The sequence below is a fragment of the Lepidochelys kempii genome, chromosome 1 (assembly GCF_965140285.1).
Source record: "Lepidochelys kempii isolate rLepKem1 chromosome 1, rLepKem1.hap1, whole genome shotgun sequence".
NCBI classification, from domain to species: Eukaryota; Metazoa; Chordata; order Testudines; family Cheloniidae; genus Lepidochelys; species Lepidochelys kempii.
This window is the reverse complement of record NC_136380.1, coordinates 244,685,407-244,709,434: the sequence shown is the minus strand read 5'-3', so window position 1 is coordinate 244,709,434 and position 24,028 is coordinate 244,685,407. Positions and strand designations below refer to the sequence as shown.

Genomic DNA, 24,028 nt, shown 5'->3' with positions numbered 1-24,028 from the left:
GAAATTCCAGCCCTTGTACTCCTCAGAAAACCATCAGTTTAAAACTCAAAGTTCTTAACCAAAATATTGCATTTCAAGATTGCATACTGTGGCAAAACCAATTAATATGCTAAGAAAAACATCAGATTAGTTTCTACTCAAAGAGAGATTGTAAGAGAGCCTTTGAATTTCTACTCCCAATAGATGCTGCCAGGAAATGAAAATGGGGGGAGGGGAGGAAGACAATTAAATTAATGACAGGTTTCAGAGGAACAGCCGTGTTAGTCTGTATTCGCAAAAAGAAAAGGAGTACTTGTGGCACCTTAGAGACTAACCAATTTATTTGAGCATGAGCTTTCGTGAGCTACAGCTCACTTCATCAGATGTTTACCGTGGAAACTGCAGCAGACTTTATATTTCTGTGTGTATATAAAGTCTGCTGCAGTTTCCACGGTAAACATCTGATGAAGTGAGCTGTAGCTCACGAAAGCTCATGCTCAAATAAATTGGTTAGTCTCTAAGGTGCCACAAGTACTCCTTTTCTTTTTAATTAAATTAATATCCATTTCATTTATTTTAATAGCTCAGAAAAATGTTAAGAACCAAGTTCTGCTTTCACGTGCTGCAGTTACTCAGATCCCATTCACCCCAGTGGGAGTTGTGTGTACTGAGGGGCTGAATGCAGCCCTAATAATTTAGAAGTGTATTAGTATTATTTTTATTGGTGATTATCTATTTAAATGATCTTTTTAAAGGACATCATTAGACTAAGTAACAGCTTCATTACAGCTGTGATTTTCTTAGACCAAACATTAACGGATATTCCTAGACTAAAAATAAAGCCCTTCATACTTTGATTTCTACAATGAGTCTTTGGTGGTCTCAAGAAACATAGGCCCTGATCCTACAAACACATGCATATGCTTAATTTCATGCATATGAGTAATACCATTGAACTTCATGGGACTACACTCATGCATAAAGTTAAGCCGAAATGTTTTTAGGATCAAGACCATAGACATCTGTGATCCCATTAAGTAGCTTAATTTGATGTGCATCACATCTGACCTCTTCTCTACTCCTGCTATACCAAACCCAGAACCTTTGGGAACTTCTTGCTAATTTATTCCAAAATCTTACTTCCAGTGACATTGATTCAACTAGATAAAGAGGATGGATTGACAGGGGGAGGGGAAGGATTGGTTTGGGGGCTTTTAAAAATCTTTTTGTACAGATATTGGGAAATAAAAATGAGAGGAGGGGACAAATAAAATATTTTTTCAGTGCAATGATAAAATAAAGCTCAGAATATGGCCTCATATTATTTTAAAAGCTTAAATAGTTGAAAGCAAGCAGGTAGGTGAATGATAATTCTAAGGCTCTGGTTATGTTCAGGAGGGGAGTATTGTCCTTTCAGTAAAAATTACAACCTTGAAGGACTCACAACTGTGCAATAGTCAGATACGCCCAATTCCATAAATTTCATTGCCTTTGTCAAAGGACTGCAGAAGACTCTGCTTTATTGTTTTGCCTATGACCAATAGCTTACTCACTGGTCCTTTATTTTAGATTCACATTTAGCTCTGTCCCACATAAATATAGTGCTATTTCACGTGTATTGTTATAAATTATTTACATGATAAAGATAGAGTCATGAAACAGATTGTAGAAGATGCTCTTTATAATAAAAACCCTGCATTGTTCAAGCTTTCTGCACTAATAATTTTGCTTTTCTCCCTCCCAGATTAACTCCCTCATTAGGACTTTGTGAGGTCACAAGGTCTGACAATGTATTCACTCAAATACCTACTGTATAAAGGAAACCTGTTTAAGACAGTGGTTTATCACATGTTGCACCTGGAATCGCTTGGATATTCATTAACGCAATGACCTTGCACACACCTTTGTGTGTGAATTAGTTTAGATGCATGCATAGTTCCATGTGCATAAAATTACTCAGGTGTGCAACAGTTTGCAGGATTGCGGGTATCTGGAATTCTGGTAACACAGCATTTCAACTAACTCTGTGTCAAGTTTGTGTTTATCATCTTATGGAGATGGTGGTGGGGGAAACACTGAGTGGGTTCTCAACCTGGGAGTCACAAGCAGGTCCAGGCACGGCAGCCGCCCTCCCTTTCTTTGTGGTTAGATGGGAAAAGAGGGTTCTGGATTTTTTTCAATTGTAGCATCGGGTGATAGTATGGAAAAAGGTTCATGGACTGCAGAGATGACTGAGATATGGTGTCATAAATATAAAGGGAAGGGTAAACCCCTTTGAAATCCCTCCTGGCCAGGGGAAAGCTCCTCTCACCTGTAAAGGGTTAAGAAGCTAAAGGTAACCTCACTGGCACCTGACCAAAATGACCAATGAGGAGACAAGATACTTTCAAAAGCTGGGAGGAGGGAGAGAAACAAAGGGTCTGGGTCTGTCTGTAGTCGTCTTGGCCGGGGACAGAACAGGAATGGAGTCTTAGAACTTTTAGTAAGTAATCTAGCTAGGTATGTGTTAGATTATGATTTCTTTAAATGGCTGAGAAAAGAATTGTGCTGAATAGAATAACTATTTCTGTCTGTGTATCTTTTTTGTAACTTAAGGTTTTGCCTAGAGGGGTTCTCTATGTTTTTGAATCTAATTACCCTGTAAGATATCTACCATCCTGATTTTACAGGGGGGATTTCTTTATTTCTATTTACTTCTATTTTTTATTAAAAGTCTTCTTGTAAAACACTGAATGCTTTTTCATTGTTTTCAGATCCAAGGGTTTGGGTCTGTGGTCACCTATGCAAATTGGTGAGGCTTTTTATCCAACATTTCCCAGGAAAGGGGGAGTGCAAGTGTTGGGAGGATTGTTCATTGTTCTTAAGATCCAAGGGTCTGGGTCTGTAGCCACGTAGGCAAATTGGTGAGGCTTTTTACCAAACCTTGTCCAGGAAGTGGGGTGCAAGGTTTTGGGAAGTATTTTGGGGGGAAGGACGCGTCCAAACAGCTCTTCCCCAGTAACCAGTATTAGTTTGGTGGTGGTAGCGGCCAGTCCAAGGATAACGGGGGTAATATTTTGTACCTTGGGGAAGTTTTGACCTAAGCTGGTAAAGATAAGCTTAGGAGGTTTTTCATGCAGGTCCCCACATCTGTACCCTAGAGTTCAGAGTGGGGGAGGAACCGTGACATATGGTCTGAAAGAATCATTGTTAAAATGAATCAGAACTGAGTCTGAGAGGGTAGCTGGGATCTCACTTAGATTGAAGGGGGAGACACAAGCAAGGATGCTTTCTCCAGGTCCATATGAAGGTCCCAGAAGATCAAAGCTGAGTGGATATCAATAAAAAGGAAAATGGATGTGACATTACTATTTTCCCTGGGAGTAATAAAAATCCTATCAGCTTCTTTGGAGGAGAGAGAATAGTCCCTGGTCCTAGGAGCACGTCGTGGCAGCGTCTAGGTCCTAATCCTTACAGACAGTATCTAAGATAGCCAAGTGCAGAGGGAAAGCGACCTCAGTTGTCATAGTGGAAGGTTTCTTTTGACTTTCACATTCTTTGGGCTGTGCTTTAGGAGTTTCCATACCCATGGCCATGAGGATATGGAGAGTCCAGACTGGGAGATACTGGAAGATCATCTATAGGGGTCAATTCCACAGGGGGGTCAGGATTGTGAATCTGGTCATATAGAAGAGCATTTGAACCCTGGATATCCTCCTCAAATCAGACTCTCAGAGGGAAAAGAAATGTATAGGGGGGAGCTGCACTGGGGAAGACAGGTAAAATGGGGCCCAGCCAGGGCTACCCTTCATCTGCCCTCAGTCTTTTCATTTCAGCTTTACTCTACACCTGCCCCATCCCTCTCACTTTCTTCCCTTTTTCTTTCCATCTAGCTGATGCCTTCTTAGCTGAACCCACCCTCCTAACTAAACCAACCCCAAAATAAATATATATGAAAATAAATCATGGTTCTAATATGCCATTTGCTGCCATAATATTGTTCACTCTGCTTGTGTGTTCTACCCCTTCCCCCATCCTGTGTTGTCTTATCGATTTAGACTGGAAGCTGCTTGGGGCAAGGACCATTTATTATTCTGTGTTTGTACAGTGCCTTGCACAATGGAGCCCCATTCTTGGCTGGCCTTTAGGCAGTGCCATAATAAACATGATTAATAATAATGAGGCCCAAAGGGAAGGAACTCGAAGCTTATGGATATAGTAGCTAGTACTGCTTTAATGGAGGCCTCCAGAGAGCCCTGAGAGAGAAAGGGGGAAGCATCAGGATCCCCATGGCAGGGGAGAAGGAAGGAGGGTCCACATGTGCAGTGGTTGCAGGAGCCTGCCAGGGAGCCAGGGAAGCTGGAAATAGTGAAGGACAAATCAGAGAGGAAAGAGGGGCTGCCAGAGTGGGTCTTTCCACAGTCAGAAGAGGAGGTGCGGAGCAAACTAAATCTCAGGCACTCTTGCGTCTGGTGATACTGCTATAAAGCATTGGAAGGGGAGGCAGGGAAATGCTGGCTGGGCATTGAGACAGGCATTTTCATCTTCTCTTGTTCTTTATCTTTTTGTTTCATCCTTGTACTTTGTACTTATTTATCTTCTTTCTTTTCCCTAGATTTTTTTTAAGCTGTGAGCAAGGTGAGCCTCCCAACCTAGTAGTCAGAGTTTGTGGCAGCGGCACCACCTAGCGGTCTGGGAACCTGAGTGTTCCCACTCCACCGGGTTCTGACCCAGCGGCCCCCATGAGCATCATAATGCAGGTGTCTGCTACCTGGGGGCCCAGCTAATGTTTTTCCTAGGTCTCCTCCTACTGTTCTGTCTCGCCCTCCCCGGACATATCATGTCTTGCAGTTGTCCTTAGCAAACTGCTCCATGGGTCTCAGCAAGTTAGGGGGTCCTGGATCTGTGCTGCAGACCCCACTCCCTTGGTAGTCCCTTTGCAGCAATGAGTGCAGGTGTGTCTCTCTCCACCCACCACCCTGCTGTGCTGAAGAGACTCCCTTTTAAGTCCCTCCTCCAACTGGTGCATGCCCAGCAGGCTTGGGCGGTCAGGGCTTCCCAGGCCTAGAGTTATTCCTGCACCCTTAATTCCTCAATGTGGGGTTTGTCCACCCTTTCACACAGGGACAGCAGAGGGGCTGAAGCAAAGGTTCCATGCTTCTGAGAAAAAAAACAAAACTGGAGAAGGACAGGGGATGGACGCAAGCATACACAAATAGGGCCAGGGTCTCACAATTCTTTTGCCTCCTTGCTTCTCAACAGGTGGCAGTATAATGCTGACTGTCCTGCCTCCGCTGCGAGATGATGGAAGAGGAGGGATGAATGACAATACTTACCATGCCTGCCTCGCTGCAGCGTTGTGAGAAAAATTTAGCTCACGGCTGTATGGAATTTTGAACACGTGAAGCACTAACATTGTTGTTAGTACTAAACTCTTCAGGGTAGGGACAGTGCCTTCTTTTATATTTTGGAAGAACTGAGCCCATTTGGGGCACTACCAAAAATTAATTATTATTATTAATAAATAATAATAACATAATAAAGATTTGATGTGGAAAGAATCAGTTGGTTTATATTGTTTCATTAAATAAACTGGGCAGTTCATTATTGAACTACACACAAAAGCTATGTTAAAAGAACAATAAGGATGCAAAGTCAAGCACTCAGAAATTAGGAAACACCAGAATTAAGGTTGCAAGCATAATTTGTCCCCAATACAGTCTTTAATTATGTCATCACATTCCATTTTTCCACTGGAGTTCTGCTTTATTCATTGCACAGGATCTATGGTGCTCACTGAATAAGCAGTTAGTCAATATTTTGGTTTCTCCTTACTGTTCAGTGGGGGACCCCAGGCCTTATTTACTACACACTTGTAAATCCTACTCTAAATATAAAACTATTAATTGCTGGATGGACTTTTCTATGGTGTTCATCACTATAGTAACTGAATACTTCACAAACATTAATGAATTTATCTTCACAACACCCCTGTGAGGTGAGAAGGGGGTGCTATTATCCCGATTTTATAGATGGGGAACTGAGGCACAGAGAGGTCAAGAGGCCACTGATTTTAGTTGTCTAATTTGAGATGCTTAGGTCCTGATTTTTCAGATATGTTAAATTGCATACCAATTTATATGTTCAAAGCACAGGTCCCGTAGACTTCAGTTGCAACTACGAGCACTCAGCACTGGTGCAAATCAGACCTCAGGGTGGGCACCTTGAAAATGAGGAACACACAATTAATCACCTGTGACAAGGGACTTACCAAACATCACACAGGAATTCTGTGGTATAGATAGGGATAAATCCAGTCCCCCAGGGCAGCATTCAACTGCCTTAAACATGAGACTGCCTTTTGTCTTCCTGAAGTGCCCTGTCTCATTCACTACAACCTTCCAACTTTTGCAAGGATCGTACAGTCAACAGCCTTCTTCACTGCACAACCCTGGGGCAGGTCTCTCCTGTGCACTGAATGAGGCAGGGATCCTGTGGAAAAATAACATAAGATCATGTAGTTAAAAACTGTATAGTAATCCATGTGCATCAGAGAGCCAAATAAGGTAGGTTGCACAAGCAATCTTAATTCTGGCATTTCCTAATTTTTGAGTGTTTTGGCAAATTTCAGCCAAAATATGTTGTTTAGCCCATGTTAAAATTTTCAGAAGTTTTCTTTGAAATGTTCTAGCACCCCTATACTTGGGAGCAAGGACTTGAAATTTGGCAGGTGGTTGGCCCTTGTATCAAGGATGTACCTTTTTCTGTCACCGTGAAATCTGCCTAAATTTGGCCAAGTTATAAGCCTTTGGAAAAAAATCACAGTTTGCACAAGTAGACATAGACACTTTGATTTCAGCAGCTAAAATCTCAGAAGAGTGCATTGGGTGAGAATATTGCTCCATCCCTGCACTGCCATTTGACCAAACTGCATGTGCCCGCCCTGCAGAGTGACTGAGCATGCTTCCTACAGCCCAGGGCTACAGGGGTGAAGGGGTGTGACCAGAGTCCCAGGGGAGCCAACTGAGGTCACTCAATTAGGATGAACTGCAAAGAATGGGGCAGACAATCCCCAAAGCTGGTGGATATTTCAATACTTAGATTTACCAAGCCAGCATAAAACAGCTTGTTTAATACCTCTCTGGTTACCCAGAAGCCAACCACACAGTTCCCTTAAAGCAACCCAGCCTTAGGCCTCCAGCCAGACACCCAAGTCAAATATGATGAGGATTACTGAAAATCTTATTCATCATATAAAAAAGTTCTACCAATCCCTAGGATCAGACACATTACCTCCCAGGTTAATGAATATTCCAGCTCTTACTCAAATACAAGTTTACTGCCAATTCTTATTAACTAAAGTAACATTTATTAAAAAAGAAAAGAGAGAGAGTATTGGTTAAAAGATCACTATACATATAGGCATGAGTACAGTTCTTAGTAGAGATGGTAAGCTTTGTAGTTGCAAAGAGTTCTTCCAGAATTAGTTCATAGGTTATAGTCCAACGTTCATATTCAGGGTGATTCCAGATTAGGACTGGAGATCTCAATTTTGGCCTGAAGCTTCCCCTGCATGAAGCATCAAGCAGATCTGAGCTAAAAAGGATCAGGACCCCAGACATTCTTATACAGTTTCACACCTTCTTTGACAGCTCAGAATCGTCAGGTGAACAATAGGCAATTATGAAGTCTTTGAAATAGATCTATTTCCTAAGCCTCGCCATTACCGGTAATTATCTATACATATTAACATAAGGCAATTGCCCGGTTTCCATCTTTTTCAGGTAATTTGCTATCTATTTCAAAGAGAGACAAACACAGCGATATCCTATGTTTACAGTTCATCTAAATGTTAATATGTCCTTTTGATCTCTGAATCAATAGCTAGTGACAGACAGGAACTGTCTGTTTACATGGCTAACATTTAACAAGATATAAGTACACACATACAATTAGCATCACCTCCAATTCTCTAACAATACAGCAATACAATACAATTCTAGCACGGAGTGGCCCTAATTACCATTCATGTACTTTTCTAACGTCTCTAATGGTTGACTTTGGGTCATTTATCCTGCAGGATGCTTAACCCTTTCTGGCCACGTGTCACACTTGTACAGGATTTGTTGCAATTATATAACAGTGGTATCCACAATGATTTGCATGGTCATATTTTAAACAGATAACAACACAATGGACTTTCCCTATAACGACTGGTCTCAACTATTCTCGGCTGGGGTGGGGTTGGGTATTGGAATTGAGAGGAGGAAGTCTATCCTGTGCACCCTATGACCTCTCTGCTGGCACCCAGGAAACATGGAGAAGGAAGCTGTCTGGTTTGGATGTAGAAGGGAGAAAAGCAGGTCTGGGGGAAGGGAAAGGAATAGGTTGGAAGTCTGGTGAGATGGGGACTGGAAGGGTGGGGGGAGAGAACTGTGACTGAGAGATGGAGGGGAGGGACTGGAACAGGCTGCAGAAGGAGATTGGGAGCCAAGGGGAAGGCAGGCTTGGACTGTGAGCTGGAGAGGGGAGAGACTGTGAATAGGAAACAGGACACTGGAAGGCAATTATCGAGGGGGGGGGCATTGATATTGGATGAGTAGGTGAGGGGCCAGGGAAGACAGGGACTAGGAACCAATAGGGAGAGGGGTGCAGTAGATCAGATGGGAGGGGGACTGTGACTGGCTGAATATGGAGACGAGGACTAGGTCTGGGGAGGGGGACAAACTGACAGTCAGAGGTGGAGTGAGACTCAGACAATGAGCCCAGAGGAGGAGGTTAGGGCCAGGTCTACACTACAGACCTACATCGGTATAACTATGTAGCTCAGGGGTATGAAAAATCCACAACCCTGAGCATCTCCCGTCGACATACCTACTACCGCTCAGGGAAGTGGATTAATTATGTCAACGGGAGTAGCGTCTTCACTAAAGTGCTACAGTGGTGCTGCTGTAGCCAGTGGCGGATTAGCCACTGGCCAACAGGGCCCATGCCCAGGGACTCCGGCCAATTGGGGGCCCCCAGGAAAATGGGCACCCCCACACCCCAACCCTCTCTGCCCACCCGGCGCTCCTGTTGGGAAGCGGGATTGGGGTGCGGGGGCTTGCCCAACCCAGGAGCAGGGTCAGTAGCACTGGGGAGGGAGTGGGGGGACTGCAGGTGGAAGGGATGGGGAGAAGCCCCCAACTTGCTCTGGCCCAGGGGCCCCACAAAACCCTAATCTGCTCCTGGCTGTAGTGCTGTACGTGAAGACAAGCTCTAAGACAGGCTTGGGAAGGAGACTGGAATGAGAAGCCTGAGAAGGGGAGACTAGGGATGGGTAGGCAAGAAGAATAGGACTGGGAAAAGAAGTCGGGGCAGGGAAGAGACAGGACTGGGACAGGCAGGTTGGAAGGGATAGGTTAGATGGCATCAAGCTTGAAAGGAAATGGGTAGAACAGCCTGTGTCCAATGGAGCACACTCCGCTCCAGAGCCTGGAATGGAATCCAAGACTCCTGAGTCTTGTGCACTGAATGAGGTGGGAGTCTTATGAAACAAATAGCATGCAATTAAAGGCTGTATCATAATATACACATACCCAGGGTCACAATTAAAGTTGCATAGGCAATTCTGATGTTTCCTAACATTTGAGTACTTGACTTAGCAACCTTAATAATGTTCTTGTAAAACAATTTTTTTTGTGCTCAATATTATAAAGACTGGTTTCAGAGGACTAACTATAAAGACTAACTATAAACACTTTAACTTCACAAAGAGTCTCAATCTCAAATAACTCGCTTGCTCTCCATTCATTTCAGAATGAAGTTCAAAACATATAATTGTTTTTAAAATCCAGCATGGACTTATACCAGTCTTCTTCACAGATCTTTTTTCTCTTTTGTACAATTTCCCAACTTCAAAGGTTCATTCGAGTATTTTTTCCACCATCCTTACAATTTCTAGGCTCACCCCAGCTGCCTTCCTCTGTATTAATTATTATTGTTATTGTATTATTTGAGAATTAATTTTATAATTAGATTGTGCTAGATTCTGTACAAACATATGCAAAGAGTAGTCTTTGCCCTAAAGAGCTTGCAATCTAAGGCCTCTCTTATATTTAAAACTTACTTTGACATAACCTATGGTACTCAGGGAGGGTGGAAAATCTGCACCCCTTGAGTTCTGTGGGAATGCTGCCCTAACGTCTGGTGTAGATGCAGCTAGCTTGATGGAAGAATGCTCAGGGACGTGGTATTCCTACAGCAACAGAAAACCTCCTTCCGTCACTGTAGGCTGCATCAGATTATGTCAGCATAGCTAGGACATCATAGCTTTGCCACTATAGCCCCTATAGTGTAGACATGGCGTAAGTCTCTGAGCCTAGAAAGATGTGCCAGCTCATTTTTGTTTGTGCACCCTACATGAAATCCTGGCCCCATTGAAGTCAACAGCTAAACTCCTATTGACTGCAGTGGGGCCAGATTTCACCCTGTGCGTAGTTAAGACTACTCATGGTGTAAAAACGTAAGCATGTCTGCTTGGAAGACCAAGAAAATATTATAGTGCTCACTGCCAGAGGGAACAAGACTGAACATAGGTCTTATCCAGAAAGGAAAATCTTAAGGCATGGATCCAGTATTGCCAACCCCAAACATTCAGAAATCTTGACTCAGGTTCCCCAAAATAATGAGACTGGCTTAAAAATCATGAGATTTCTAAAAATGAAAAAAAGGGGATCTTTTTATGGGTCGGGTCATATTTTCAAGCTTTTCTCCACAACCATGAAGGATAGATATTTGCTTTTTATTTAAATGATCGCTGAGATTCTCGTGAAATCACTTGACTCCAGGAGCTTGGGCTCTAAGAAAAAACACTAAGTATACAAGATGTGTGATAAAATTGTAAGAGCTGGCAGCTCTGCAGATCCTGCCGTTCGATCTGTGTGAGTGGACCTCTTTCCAGGATTGGGGTCTGTTTTCTATTCTCCTATTCCCTCTCTGATCATCCAGCACCAACCTCCTCTCTACTTCTCTACACAATCTCTCAGTTGTGTGATAGCCTCCTTTTCTGCAGTTCCTCTACATTAGAGAGACAAAGTGGCACCTGTCCAAAATAATATCTGAAAGACCAGTCTGGAAAATCCTTCTTGTATCCTTATTGACCCTCCATCTTTTTAAAACAAATCTCTTGTTAATACCTCTTTATTTCACTCGCTCTCTGTACTATTCATTACTTCTTCAGGTGGTGCCCACAAGAAGTGAACCACAGAGAATGTAACTCCTACTTATCCCTCTGGGCTTCCCAGAGTGTGCTGTCTTCTTCATTTTTCCTTGTCTAATCCCTTGCAAGATTGCAAACTATATGAGGTGGAGGTTGGATTTTTATCCATTGCACAGTCCTGATCACATTGTCAGAGATTAACAAATGAATGTTATTTAACTTTGTGACTTTTATTATTTATTTTCAATTTTAATTGACTTGGTGGGGCTACTCACAATAATAAGCACTGCTCCAGCTAATTAGTGCTGGTATGATTGGGTCCTACATATATGACACATCTATCCTTCCCATAGAGATGATCATCAGCAGTAAAAGTTTCACCATGAGGCTCCATTCTGACCTGGTTGAATCGCTCCTTGTTAGGAAAGCAATTTAGCTGCCATTAGAAATGGGCATGAAGCAAAATCCCAAATTCAAAGGCCCTCAGAGAGGAACTTTGTGCCTGGTCCCATCACTGTAATTGGCTAAACTTGTATAGAAAGGACACCTCTATGTCATATTTGAGCCTTTATAGAATAGAATTGGAGTCTATGTCATAATCTCCTGACATAACTTGCTCATGCACATGGACTGTGCTCTCGGGAAGGAGCCACTTGGACTCACACAAGAGTCATGAGTCCTATTCATTGCAGGACATTCAGTTGTCCCTTTTCTTCCCGGTGGAGGAAGTCATGGAGCTAAGGCCCTTTTCTGCACTGCACACTCCCTCTGTCCTTGGCGCTCTGCTCAGGCTGCTGCCAGCTAAGGGGTGAAGCGTGCTGATTTGTGCAAGACAGGGCAGCAGGCTGAGACCCACCCAACTCATTACACCCAGCTCCCACGAGCGGGCAGGGAGCCGGGAGTTGTAGCCCCGCCCCCTCAGCCACCCCTCAGGCGAGGCAGGGGAATGAAAGAGACGGTGGGGGCCATTCCCCTCCTGCCCGCCCGCCCGCAATAACGGTCCTCTCCGGTCACGTGGGGGGTGGGGGTGGCGCGCGGTGGGGGCCGGAGGGACGGGCGAGAAGAGCCGGCGATTGGAAGGAGGGCGGTGACCTCACATGAAGGCTCCGCCCCTTCCCTCTTTTCTCCCGGCCGGCGGGGCGGGAGGAGGGTATATAAGGGGGGAGGCGGGCGGCAGGGCGGGCCGGAGCCTGCTCGGCTAGTGAGGTGAGGGGGGGGCGGGGAGCGAGGGGGTTTTTATAGCGTCGGCTCCGGCGGCGTCGCCGCAGCGTCCTCCTTAGCCCCGCGGTGGCAGCAGCGGACTCAGGCGGCGGCGGCGCTGCTGAATCCCCGAGCCAGCTGCAGCGGCCGGCGCTTGGCGCTATGGGTGGGGATGGCGGCGGCTGCAGCATCTTCTTCTCCCCCCCTCCCCTCCCCTCCCCAGGCGGTGCTGGGAGGCGATCCCGCGGCTCCTCTCTCCGGCCCCCGCTGCGCGCTGCTTTGCAGCCAGCCGGGCGTTGGGTGCCGCCAGCCCCGCGCGCGCAGGGGGCTGCTGGAGCTCGGCGCTGCCCGCCCCGCCCCGGGCATGCGGCGGGGCGTCCTGCAGCTGCTCCTTGCGCTCAAGTGTCCCGTCCCAGGGGAAGGGCTCCGTGGGAGTGGAGGGGGACGCCGGCGGTCGAGGCTGCCCCTCTCCTCCCCCTCTAGTGCTGTGGGGTGGGCGGGGGGACAGAGCAGGCCCCCCTTAAAACTGCCCCACCCCCCTTAACATGCTTTCGTGGCAGGCGCTGACAACAAGCGCGTGTACGGCTGCAAGTTTCCCTCTTAGCTCATCCTGAAGGGGAGCGGTGGTGCTTGATATCAGCTGGTACTTTGCACACACACCCGACTCTGTTGCAGGTGGCTTGAGAAGGGAGTCAAAAGGGGAGAGGAATCTGCTGCTTTCCCTTTAAATTCAGTTTGGGGTTCCTGTGTGAGCCCCTCCCCTAAGCAGGGCTTGGCCTGGTGGTTAACGGGCAAAGTTAAGAATGAGCGTGATCAGTCATTACTAAAGACCGGTAGGTTGCGAATCTTGTCTAGAAATGCCTACTGCTTTCAAGGTTAAATTCCTTTCCCTCCCCCAAAACTTGTTTTCTTGTCGCAGCCTAAAGATATTCTTGGGCTGTGGATGTAGGCTGATGCTTTCTCAAGCCAAATCAGTTGCTGCTGATTTGGCTTTAGGGCTAGAGCTTTCTTTACTTGACAGCTCTTCTGCCTCTAATCAGTTGGGTTTTAAAATGTGCATTGTTTTATCCAAATGTTTTCTTGGGTTGCTCATAAGGTCATGAAGGTAAGGAGAGAGCTGCATCAAAACACTTCAATAGGAGTTGGGAGGGAGAAGACTGAATCTGCAGTTACACTAGTTAAATGCATGTTGGGGCTGGTAGGTGGGAGTGGAATCTGCAGTTGCTTACTTGCAGTTTTTTCCCCTGTGAGTGCAGGGAACTGGCCTAGTTTTATATGGACACTTGTGTTTCTGGAATCATCCCCCTGCACTGCCTAATACTGCCTGTGTGAAGGATTTCGGTTATCGGGATGGGTGGGGAGATTTATACAATGTAAAGTGTTCCCTGGTTTGAAATTCCTGTTTCTGATATTCTCAAGGGAGTGAGGGGGAAGAAATGGGGCAGATTCTATGTTGATTTTTATATGGGTCTTAATTTCATGTTTTAAGGCTTTATTAGTGTAAATACTTATACAAATGCTGTAGTTCTAGGAAAGGGGAAGAGAGCTAAACAAACAATTTTTTTGGCAGGTCCATCTGTTTCAATGGTGCAGCTTTCCCAATCCCCTTTCCGTTGCCCGTCGCCTTCAGGCCACTCGGAAGAGGGGGAGGACAAGAGCATGAAGCCGGCCAAGCAGCAGGTGACCCCAAGCCAACCTGGGGAGAACCAGCCTCCCCTGAGCCCCCTGCAGTCTGCTCTGAACTCTGCTGCCTCTCCTTCCCAGGCATATGAGACTTACATTGATAATGGGCTTATCTGCCTCAAACACAAGATCAGGAACATTGAGAAAAAGAAGGTAACTTATTTCTTTGCTGTGCTGAAGAAATTGATAATTAAATATCAAGTTTACGTTAGAGCTCATCAATAGTAAACTTTAAATCCTGCTATAAGAATCTATTTTTATTTTACATACCTATAGAGTATGTAATATGAGTTTGCTGCAGCTAGTATAAAAATCAATAAAAGCAGTTCATATTCAGCAGCAGTTCTCAATAAGGTGTCCTCTGTTTGGGATTTCATCAGAGTAATATATAGCACTGATGATTTTTGTACATCTTGGATTTTGTTTAGATATATTTGAAGAGGAATCAGATTAGTTGTATTTAAAATTGCATATATTTGTAACATTACTGTCTCAAATGTAGAAGCTATGTAAATGTAGATGGCTAGATAAGTCAGCTTCAAACATTTGTTTTCTGCAGTAGTTGGTTTTGCTGTACAGCTGCTGTAGTTTTCACAGCTTGAATAGTGTGCAAGAGAATACCCCTTTAATGGATTAAATTGGATTTACAAATAGAATTAGTTTAGTTAAAATCTAACCCATAATCAGACTTGTGGAAAACTTCGTATTCTGCTTGTATTGATTATAGGCATCTAATATTAAGATCCAGTGATGCATGTAAAAACATGACTCCTTAGTGCAAGGTCATATTAAATATGTATTGCACTTCACTTTTTATAGATGTTGAGGCCTGGACTTCATGGGCATGTAGAATCTTGCAAAAGTATTCTGCTTTTCATCTTCTCATTTTGACTTTAAGCATTTTGTGGCTTACCGTAGGTGAATGTCTGAATTCCTAATTTAAGATTTGTCTGACAACTGGATAATTTATAGCATTGCAACTGAAATGTTTGATTGAGATGGCCCTTGCATTCTCAAGCTGTTTTCACATGTTACTTTAAAACACTTGGGAAGAATCTTTTTCTGTTATCAATCAAGATGCATTTTTAAAAGTTCATTGAAAATAAGCTTGAATTTTTGCACCAGAGTTCAAACTTTTCATATTTTAGTGCTCTAAAATACCCTTTTTACTTCAAACCTGTATTTGGCTAAGAAATGTGGGGATATGCATAGCTCATGCAGTAGGGAGCAGCCTAGTGCCCTTCCTTCTACTGGAGTTTTTCCTCCAGTAGCTTTAATTTCTTTAAAGCAATTCCACATACTGTACAGTGGTATTCTATCTGCACAAATAGATTTAACCTTGATATTTCCCTGCTATCCTTGATTCTTCCCTTGCATGTGCATTACAGTAGGGCCTTTCATAGTCATGCAAAAAATCAGTATAAATTAGTACTCAAATAGTTGAAAGAGGATGCATTCTTTTCCTTAGCTTCTTATGCTCCTAGTATTGGTACATATAAGTAGTTAAGGTTTTATTTGGCTGCATACCCTCAAGGGGTGGTATTTATTACTGTGGTTCGTAGTGCTGAGTTTCTTGTGCAAGTCTTATGTTTGCAAAACTTATTAAGGCTAATGAAAGTCTTTGTAGCTTTTAGTATATAATGAATTAGTCAAGAACTTAACAGCAATGTGTAGTCCCTGCATTGAATATCTTTCTAAGGTAAACTAGATACCCAGGTAAACATGAGTGGGGGGGGGGAAAGGGCAGGATGAGGATTATAAAAGACTAGTTTCTAAATATACTGCATATAGAACTTGGATAGATCTTGGGTTTTTTATTCTGAGAATAAGATAGTCAGAATAGGAGCCTACACTGGAGAGCAGTTCAGTTATGGAAAGCTAGACAAAAGTGGCACTCTGAGAGGAGGGATTTGAATGAGTCAGGGCACCTATGTTACAGATAAAGGAAGCTAGCTAAAGGCCTAGGAAAGAATATGAAAGGCATGACAATGCAAGTGAGGCCAAGGAGACAAGAAGAGATGACAGGCCATAAGGCATAAAGTAGGTGGTAGTGGCTTAAATATAGGCAGAGTTGTGCAGTGCCTTGAAAGAGAAGCTTGAATTTGATGGGGAAAAATGGACAGAACCAGTGACATTATTTTTAGTTGCAGCATGTCAACTGAAGCTCAGGATATACATGGAAAAGCTGAATTTCTTTCCATGATATATGCATAATCAATATATAACAGATTGAAAATCTTTTCTTCGTAGCTCAAACTTGAAGACTATAGGGATCGCCTGAAAAAGGGAGAAGCCCTCAATCAGGATCAGTTGGTGAGTTTGCTTGCTTGTCTTGGTAAATAGTTTTGTGTAGGGTAATATTTGAAAGCTTCAAACATGTTGAAGATGAGGCTGAAGTTGCTGAGGAATGCTATTGAATAATTGTTACCAATGATGGCTTTATAGAAGTTGCATTAAGTACCACCAGAAAATTTGCATAATAGTATTCACAAAGCAAAACAAAATAGGCTTGCTTCTTGTAGACAAGCTGAAAAGTGACAGTTGTGGGTTGCCCTAAAAATTTGTCCTGTTTTTAACTTTCAAATTGGGTACTGAGGTAAACAGACATCATTTGAGAGCATGTGTCAAGTCCCATTTCTTGAAGCACATGATCTCCACCTGTCACTAAGTATCTGTTATGCCTTCAACCTGTCATCTGCAGTTGCAGTCTTTGGGGTGGTATCCATCAAGGGTTTGTCTACGTTGGGAAATTACATCATGTTAAAACATAACCATCAGTTGTGGTAACTAACACATGATAAATATGGCTTAGCACTTGGTGTAGATAGGGATGGTGATGTTAACTGTGATCTAACTGACATTAACTCTAGGCTTAATTTAAGGTTAGCCATGACCAGCTAAAGTAATCCTGATGTCTTGTTTTCTGAACTCTTCAAGATTGTGTTCTAACAAGGTATAACTTCAGTGTAGACAAGTCCCCTGAGGCTGCCCATATAGCCTTGGCAGCAGAATTATCCCAAGGTGGCCTAGTGGCCTAAAGCTCAGGAGCAGAGTTATGGGTGGTTGTCCCAGTGTGATCAGTGAATATCTTCCATTGGCAGAGATGAGGCCAGGTGGAGCCTTCATTGATTCAGCTGGATTCTTGTTTTGCCACAACAGTTAAACTCCTTTATATAAGAAGCCAGCTGAGTGCTAGTGTAATGGAGGACATAGATACTGCTACAAAGGGAAACTGGACACAAATGGTAGATGGCTAAGAGATACAACCTTCTGCATATCTTTTTTTTTAAATTGTCCCATGTTAAATGCTGTTGGTATTTTTATGATCAAAAGCATGGCAGCATGTTCATGTAGAATGTCATACCAAAAGTTACACTAAGAAATGTAATGGGAACACTGCCAGTTAGGGGTGACCTAGTTCAGGAAACTAGCTTTAATTTATTTAGTAGAAATATGTTGCCTCTTTTAAAAGGCAAATATCATTCTTTGCTTAGTGCCTACTACCATTTTCACTGTTCTGCCCTCAATAAGATTGATTCTAGAACTTGTGTAACTAATTCCAAAATTCCTAAAAGCGTGCATTCTTTTGTTAATCTCCTTAACTGACTTGTTCAATCTTCTATGATATGGGGAGTGTAGACAAGTAAAGGGAGGTGGGGGGGAAATCAAAATTGAGGGCTTGTTAAACTAGATCCTTTAGTTTATCACTTTGACCATCTGAATGGTCAATTTGCACTTTTTGTAGTGCATAACAATCCATCTTTAAAGTTAAGTCTAAAAAATATTTAGCAAACTTGTGACAAAGGTACCAGAATTGTCATTCTTCATGGCAGTGCTTATTAAACTTCTGCTTCTTGGGTTATGTATCAAATACCACATCTGACTTAGCCCTAGTGTCTTAGTGCAGCAGCTTCAGATAAACAATACTTGTATTTCAGTAATGCTTACTTTATACTGTTCACAGACAGTCCCTGTCCTGAATTGCTTACCATTGAAAAACAGTGATGAATGACAGAAAGGGAAGAAGGACAAAACATAGTGTTTAAGTCAGTGGCTTTGAAACTGGGTTGCAGTCCAGAACTGAGTCGTGGAATGGAAGGGACTGGGTCGTGGTGGCTCTGGTCAGCACTGCACTGCAGTTCTGAGTCCCCCAAACTCAGAGCCCCTTCCTACACCCCAAATCCCTCATCCCTGCCCCAGTCCTGAGTCCCTCAAACACAGATCCCCCTCTTGCATCCCAAACCCTTCATCCCCATCCCAGAGCCTGCACCCTCAGCCCAGAGCTCTGACCCCCTCCTGTACCCCAACCCCCTGTCCCAGCCCAGAGCTCCTTCCCACACCCTGAACCCCTCATTACCATCCCCATCCCAACCCTGAGCCCCTCCCACACTCCAAACCCCTCATCCCCCAGCTCTGGGTCACAGGCATACCCAATTTTCAACTGGGTTGCTAGGAAAAAAGTTTGAAAAGCACTGTTTTAAGTAATACCTACATGCAAATAATTGTAGAAGACCATTCCGCAATTAATAATCATTACCAAATACACTTAATCTAGTCTTTCCTACCCTTTTTATTCTAAAAACATGCTAGAAATGGAATAGGTGAAATTTCATTATCTGAAGTGAAAAGTAGACCTCTGTGCCTATCAAATTGTTCCAGTTACACTTGGAGTTGTGTGGGCTACGGCCTGCTGTTAATGTAAGAGCAGAGTTGCTGTGTACTCAGTTTCCATTGAGATTAATTGGAGTTGAGGCTATTTGAGCAGGGCTGGGTTCTTGAGGAACAGCTTCTGCTCTTCCTATTTTCTTTAGGATTCAGTAGCCAAACATAATTTGAGGGTAGTCCGGGAAACTTTTAAGGGGCTGTAGCTAGAAAATTTAAGCTGTGGAATGAATGAGGGGGACATATCGTGCTCCTAAGTATTCTGATAATACTACTATGTAAATCCCCTTGCATTATTTGCAACTTGCACATTGCAACACTGAATCTGAAAATGACTAGACAAGTGAAACTATAAAACCACTGACTTTCATTTTTTGATCTGAGATGCAAAAAGTGTCAACATTTTAAAAGCTACACTGTTAACCTAATGTTAGAAGTGGCTTTTTTCTTAACACTTTCAGTAATTAAAAAATGGGAATTTAAAAATTCAGTCTCACTATAGGTCATTAATAGACAACTAAAAACCAGAAGACTAAGATGACTAAAATACTGGGAAAGCCTGTATCAAATGACAGAGCATTCTGTGTAACAAGCTTTAACCACGGTATAACTTTTTATATTAAATGTAAAAAGCTGTCCTAGAGCAACCCCACGCTAACTTTCCCTTTCAGGAAAAATTTTTTCTCGCCTGCAGCAAGAGGATTGAGAGAAGTTCATATGTGAGCTTCTTGGATGGAATTTTCATAAATACTAATATTCTGTGTGAGTGCTCCCCTTTCATCCTGGCTACTCAATCTCTGCAGGAGAGCAGCTTTTTCAGTCAGCCATGCATCACTCCAATATTGTATACCCTAAGGGACCAATCAGGTTCACTTAAGGATCTGTCATGCTCCCCACTTTCTGAACAAGTGTGCATGTGATAGTCCGCTTGCTTCACCAGGGACTGCTTTCAGATTAATCTCTTGTTCATTGTCCAAGTCTGTCATTTCTAAAATGAAATGTGTGTTTAGTATTCACTAGCTTGGGAAGACTGAGCCCTAATTTGTGGGGAAAATTCACTCCAGGTGGTGGTCCAGAGCTCTCTATGGATCAAAGAGCTTGTGATTGCCTGTACCTTAACCACTCTGCAGGCTGAACAGACTTTCAAAGCTGCCACTCTAGCTCTTTAAATGTAATCTGCATATTTAAGAGCTAACCTAGTTTTCAAGAGACCAAGTGTTGGCTTCCAGTATTACACAAGAAATTATCAGTGTTAAACTTACTTTTCTAATGACTTTTATTCTTTCTCCATAAAGAAGATGAGGAGCCACTTATTGACTACAAATTAGCCTGAAGTATGAAAAGCCATTCAGTTGTCTTGTACAATTCTACATGACTAGGGCTTTGAGGTGCTATGGTAATATGTAATAGATACAAGAAACTGAAATGTTAATCATATTTAAGTTTATTGTGCAACCTATAATAAAACTTGTTTCCTTCTTGCTTATAGCTAATGTGTTGGCATGTGCCTGTAATGCAGAGGTGGGCAAACTACTGCCCATGGGCTACATCTGGCCTGTGGGACCATCCTGCCTGGCCCCTTTGATCCCGGCCAGGGAGGCTAGCCCCTGGCCCCTCCCCTGCTGTTCCCCCTTCCCTGCCAGCTCGCTGGGCTGCTGGGCAGCGTGGGCAGTGTGGCTGGCTCCAGCCAGGTGGTGGGGCTGCAAGCTCCTATTGCTCTGAGCAGCATGGTAGGGGAGTGGGGAGCGGGGGTTGGATAAGGGGCAGGAGATTCCAGGGGGCAGTCAGACAGGGAACAGGGGTGTTGGATAGGTATGGGCATCCTGGGGGGCCTGTTGGGGTGTGGATAGGGGTTGGGGACAAGCAGTGGGGTGGGGGGTGTGGATAGGTGATGGAGTCCTGGGGGGGGTGGTTAGCATCGGGGGGGGTCTCAGGAGGGGGCAGTCAGGGGACAAGGAGTAGGGGGGTTTGGATGGGTCAGGGGTTCTGAGGGGGGCGGGCAGGGGGCAGGGGCCAGGCCATTTGGGGAGGCACAGCCTTCCCTACCCAGCCCTCCATAGAGTTTCACAATGCTGATGTGGCCCTCGGGCCAAAAAGTTTGCCCACCCCTACTCTCATATTAAATTAGGGCAGGAGGTTAAATTTACATTGCAACTTCTACTATGTTCAAATTCTACTATTTGTTCTGAGATTAGAGACAGTCATGGTGGAGGCTAGTTTCAGAACAAATTCTTAAACTTGAGTTCAAGAACTCTACTTCATGCTGAGTGGAAACCATGTAGGGACATCCATGTTAAGTGGTATCATCTTGGAGAACTCATTTCTGTCCCAGTGCAAGCATTAGTGTTGTAGTAGTAGTAACATCTTTTTGAAAAGATTAAGTGATTAAGAATCCACTTTAATCCTATTTCTAATTGGAAATTGGCTATTAAATATAAGAGCGTGACATCAATATTATATGATCAGATTTGCACTATTAGGGCCTGGTCTCAAAATTATTGCCTTAAGTGAAGTCATTAGCATTAAAACAGTTGGTAACATACAGTAACATCTCTTAAAACATTATGAGCAGAAAAACAAATTGAAGCTGTAGTAAAATTTTCCAGCTAGTTTCTGTGCTCTGTTTTAAATTGTTGAATGTAAACTGGTGCCTAAAAGGAAGACTGCTTACATTTATGCAAGTACAATTGATGGCTGTATACTAGCTCTTCCTGATTCTAAATGCTTCTTATCTTGGTAAATATCTGATCTGAGTCTAACCAATACTTAACTTTTTACTCTTCTGCATATTTTTCTGGAGGAGTTAACTGAACTCTGAGATTGTAAAGAATACAAAACACAGGCTCCCAGTTGAGGTGGTCTGGCATTAACTTGACAGCATCCCTTTAATCCAACTTTAAAGCGTCACATTATAAATTACAAATAGTCTGGACTAATTGCTTTCACTCTGGGGATCATGTAATAGCAAAATGCTCTATTGTTTAACTTAAAAATACTGCAGGAATTACTACCTCCAAAGCACTTCTGAAACTTAATGCATCCAATGAAGTGAGCTGTAGCTCACAAAAGCTTATGCTCAAATAAATTGGTTAGTCTCTAAGGTGCCACAAGTACTCCTTTTCTTTTTAATAAAACTAGACAATTCCAACTATTGGGGTTGTTGTAAACCAGTTTCATGAAACATACACTGTCTTGGTTGTTGAACTCCCAAGTCTATCTTAAGTGATTATTTCAGAGAAGCTCCATTATCTAGTCTTGAATGAGAACTAAACTTTGGTTAGAGAAGCAGACAGGAATTCCTTTTCCAGATGTGACTTCTGTAAGACTAATTTCCAAAAGCATTCTATGAACATGAAGCTAGCTATATTGTACACCTTTTAAAAAGGATATAACTTCAGTTAATTTGAAGAAGTTAAGGGAACAGTACCTGAAGCTACTTTTGTGAGCGTCTGTGGTTATAAAATTGCTTTTATATCTTGATGCGTTTTCTGTCACTGTCCCTCTGACATAAACTAAAGGGAAAGATGAATAATACAAATTTACAATAGTGCCCAAACTTCCCAATCGGGATAAGGTAGCATTGCACTTTTGCGTCCTACAAACCTGTATGAAGGGACAGTCTCTGCCCTGGAGAGTTTACAGTTAAGAATATGGGGAAATGGTGAAAGTGTCTATGCAGTACCTAACCTTAAAATGAGTGTCTTCATAACCTCAGGTATGGTAATCTTGGGTGTTACATGTAACAATAGGAAATACTTCACATGTGAGGTGACTTAAAAGTTGATGGTATAAACAAAATTGAACCTGTAATAAAAGCTGTATAATTTAGCTTAACAGTTGAAAAATATTAAGTTTACTATAAGAATTGTTAGGACTTAGTCACTGATTAAAAATTTGGTAAATGCACTGCTAGTTTGATATCTGCCTATTGCAGGAGGCAGTGGAGAAATATGATGAAGTGGTACACAATTTGGAGTTTGCCAAGGAGCTTCAAAAGACTTTTTCTGGACTTAGCCAAGATGTAAGTAAAACCTACTCTTTGTGCTCTAACCTCTGTAAAACAATCAGATACACTGTTACACACAGCTTCTGAACTTTTGTCTAACGTACTAATCTAAAAAGATAGAGCTGGTAGTCATGACTTACAGATAGTCCTCATTTTCTAGAATGCAAAGCTAGTATTTTTATGGCTAGGTAACATTAACATGTAGAACAGCAGGATAGCCTCAATCTAATTAACTGTAAAGCTGAAATTTTGTCTGGAGAGTGGTGAAAGTGTGGTCAAGGTACAGGATCACTTCAGACATTTGCACATACTGTAGGTAGAACATGAAGGCCAGTGATTTAAGAGCATCTAGTTTCATAAAACTACTGCTTAAATCTATCCAAAGTGCAGTCAACTTCAGATGACTCCAGGATGTTCTGGTTCAAGTGGACAAGGATCAATTTGTACAAAAACAACCCTTTTTGGCGGTCTGAGTTTCAGTACTGAACTCTGTTCTTAGTGGGCCAAGTGCAGAAGTTCACTACAGAAGCTAGATTATACTTCACCTGTATGCAAAAGGCAAAGAACTCAGTTTCCACTCCTTCCAAAGTCAACTTAGCTTCAAGCACAAAATAAACAATGGAAAAGAGATGGAAAATATTGGCTATGAAGAGCCAAAAACACTAATGGGAAAATTACTCAGTATTTGGGGCTCATATACAATGTTCACATTCCAGAACTGGGGATGTTACTTCACTTTACAAAGCCTTTCACCATTATGTGAAACTTTGAGGTTCTCTTGAGTAGAAGTTAGCCTACTGGTGTTCTGACAGACATCGTTGTCGTCAAAAGTTCTAATCTAGGGCTTATCCTGCCTTATCTGGGATATGAAAGGTTCCATAAAACAGGTCTTATCATTGGCTGGATCTAAGCAGTCTTTCTAGAGAAGTCTTTCCTCTTGCATTTGTATTGGTTTCAGGTATAACTTAGTCCTTAGGCTAGTGAAAGAACAACAGTGAATGGTAAGCAGAGGGCTAAAAGACTGTTTCTAGAGTAGTTGAGTCTGGAAAGTCTACATGCTGTGCCACCATCATAAGTTGGGTACTTATAGCCATTATTAGTTAAACTTCTGGATGTAACTTGCACTCATCTGTATATTTCACTCAAATTTAACTTGTTTTTAAGAGCATTTCATATTTCAAGAATATTTACTTCTCCATGTTGCTGTTCGATGTAAATGTATGTTCTTCCCTGGGGTATATTAGATTACAAGATGTTTACATGAAAAGCTAAAAGCAGCTAGTTACTCCCTTATTGAAGCATAATCACTGGATTCTCAT

At 42.8% G+C, this 24,028-nt stretch overlaps 1 protein-coding gene across 9 annotated transcripts in view; it reads left to right on the top strand.

Annotated features, from left to right (window-relative positions):
* Positions 1 to 12,307: 12,307 nt before the first annotated feature.
* CAPRIN2 (caprin family member 2) overlaps positions 12,308 to 24,028 on the top strand; it is a 73,981-nt gene continuing 62,260 nt past the window's right edge. For 6 of the 9 annotated variants that reach the window (XM_073321378.2, XM_073321361.2, XM_073321334.2 and 3 more), the window contains exons 1-4: positions 12,385 to 12,524; positions 13,929 to 14,194; positions 16,292 to 16,354; positions 22,638 to 22,724. In XM_073321378.2, coding sequence (XP_073177479.2) covers positions 12,521 to 12,524; positions 13,929 to 14,194; positions 16,292 to 16,354; positions 22,638 to 22,724 — 420 coding nt within the window. In that variant the 5' untranslated portion in view covers positions 12,385 to 12,520. Of the gene's footprint in view, positions 12,365 to 12,384; positions 12,525 to 13,118; positions 13,192 to 13,928; positions 14,195 to 16,291; positions 16,355 to 22,637; positions 22,725 to 24,028 lie in introns of those variants that run through there. The other 3 variants (XM_073321318.2, XM_073321325.2, XM_073321344.2) reach the window with 3 other exon arrangements.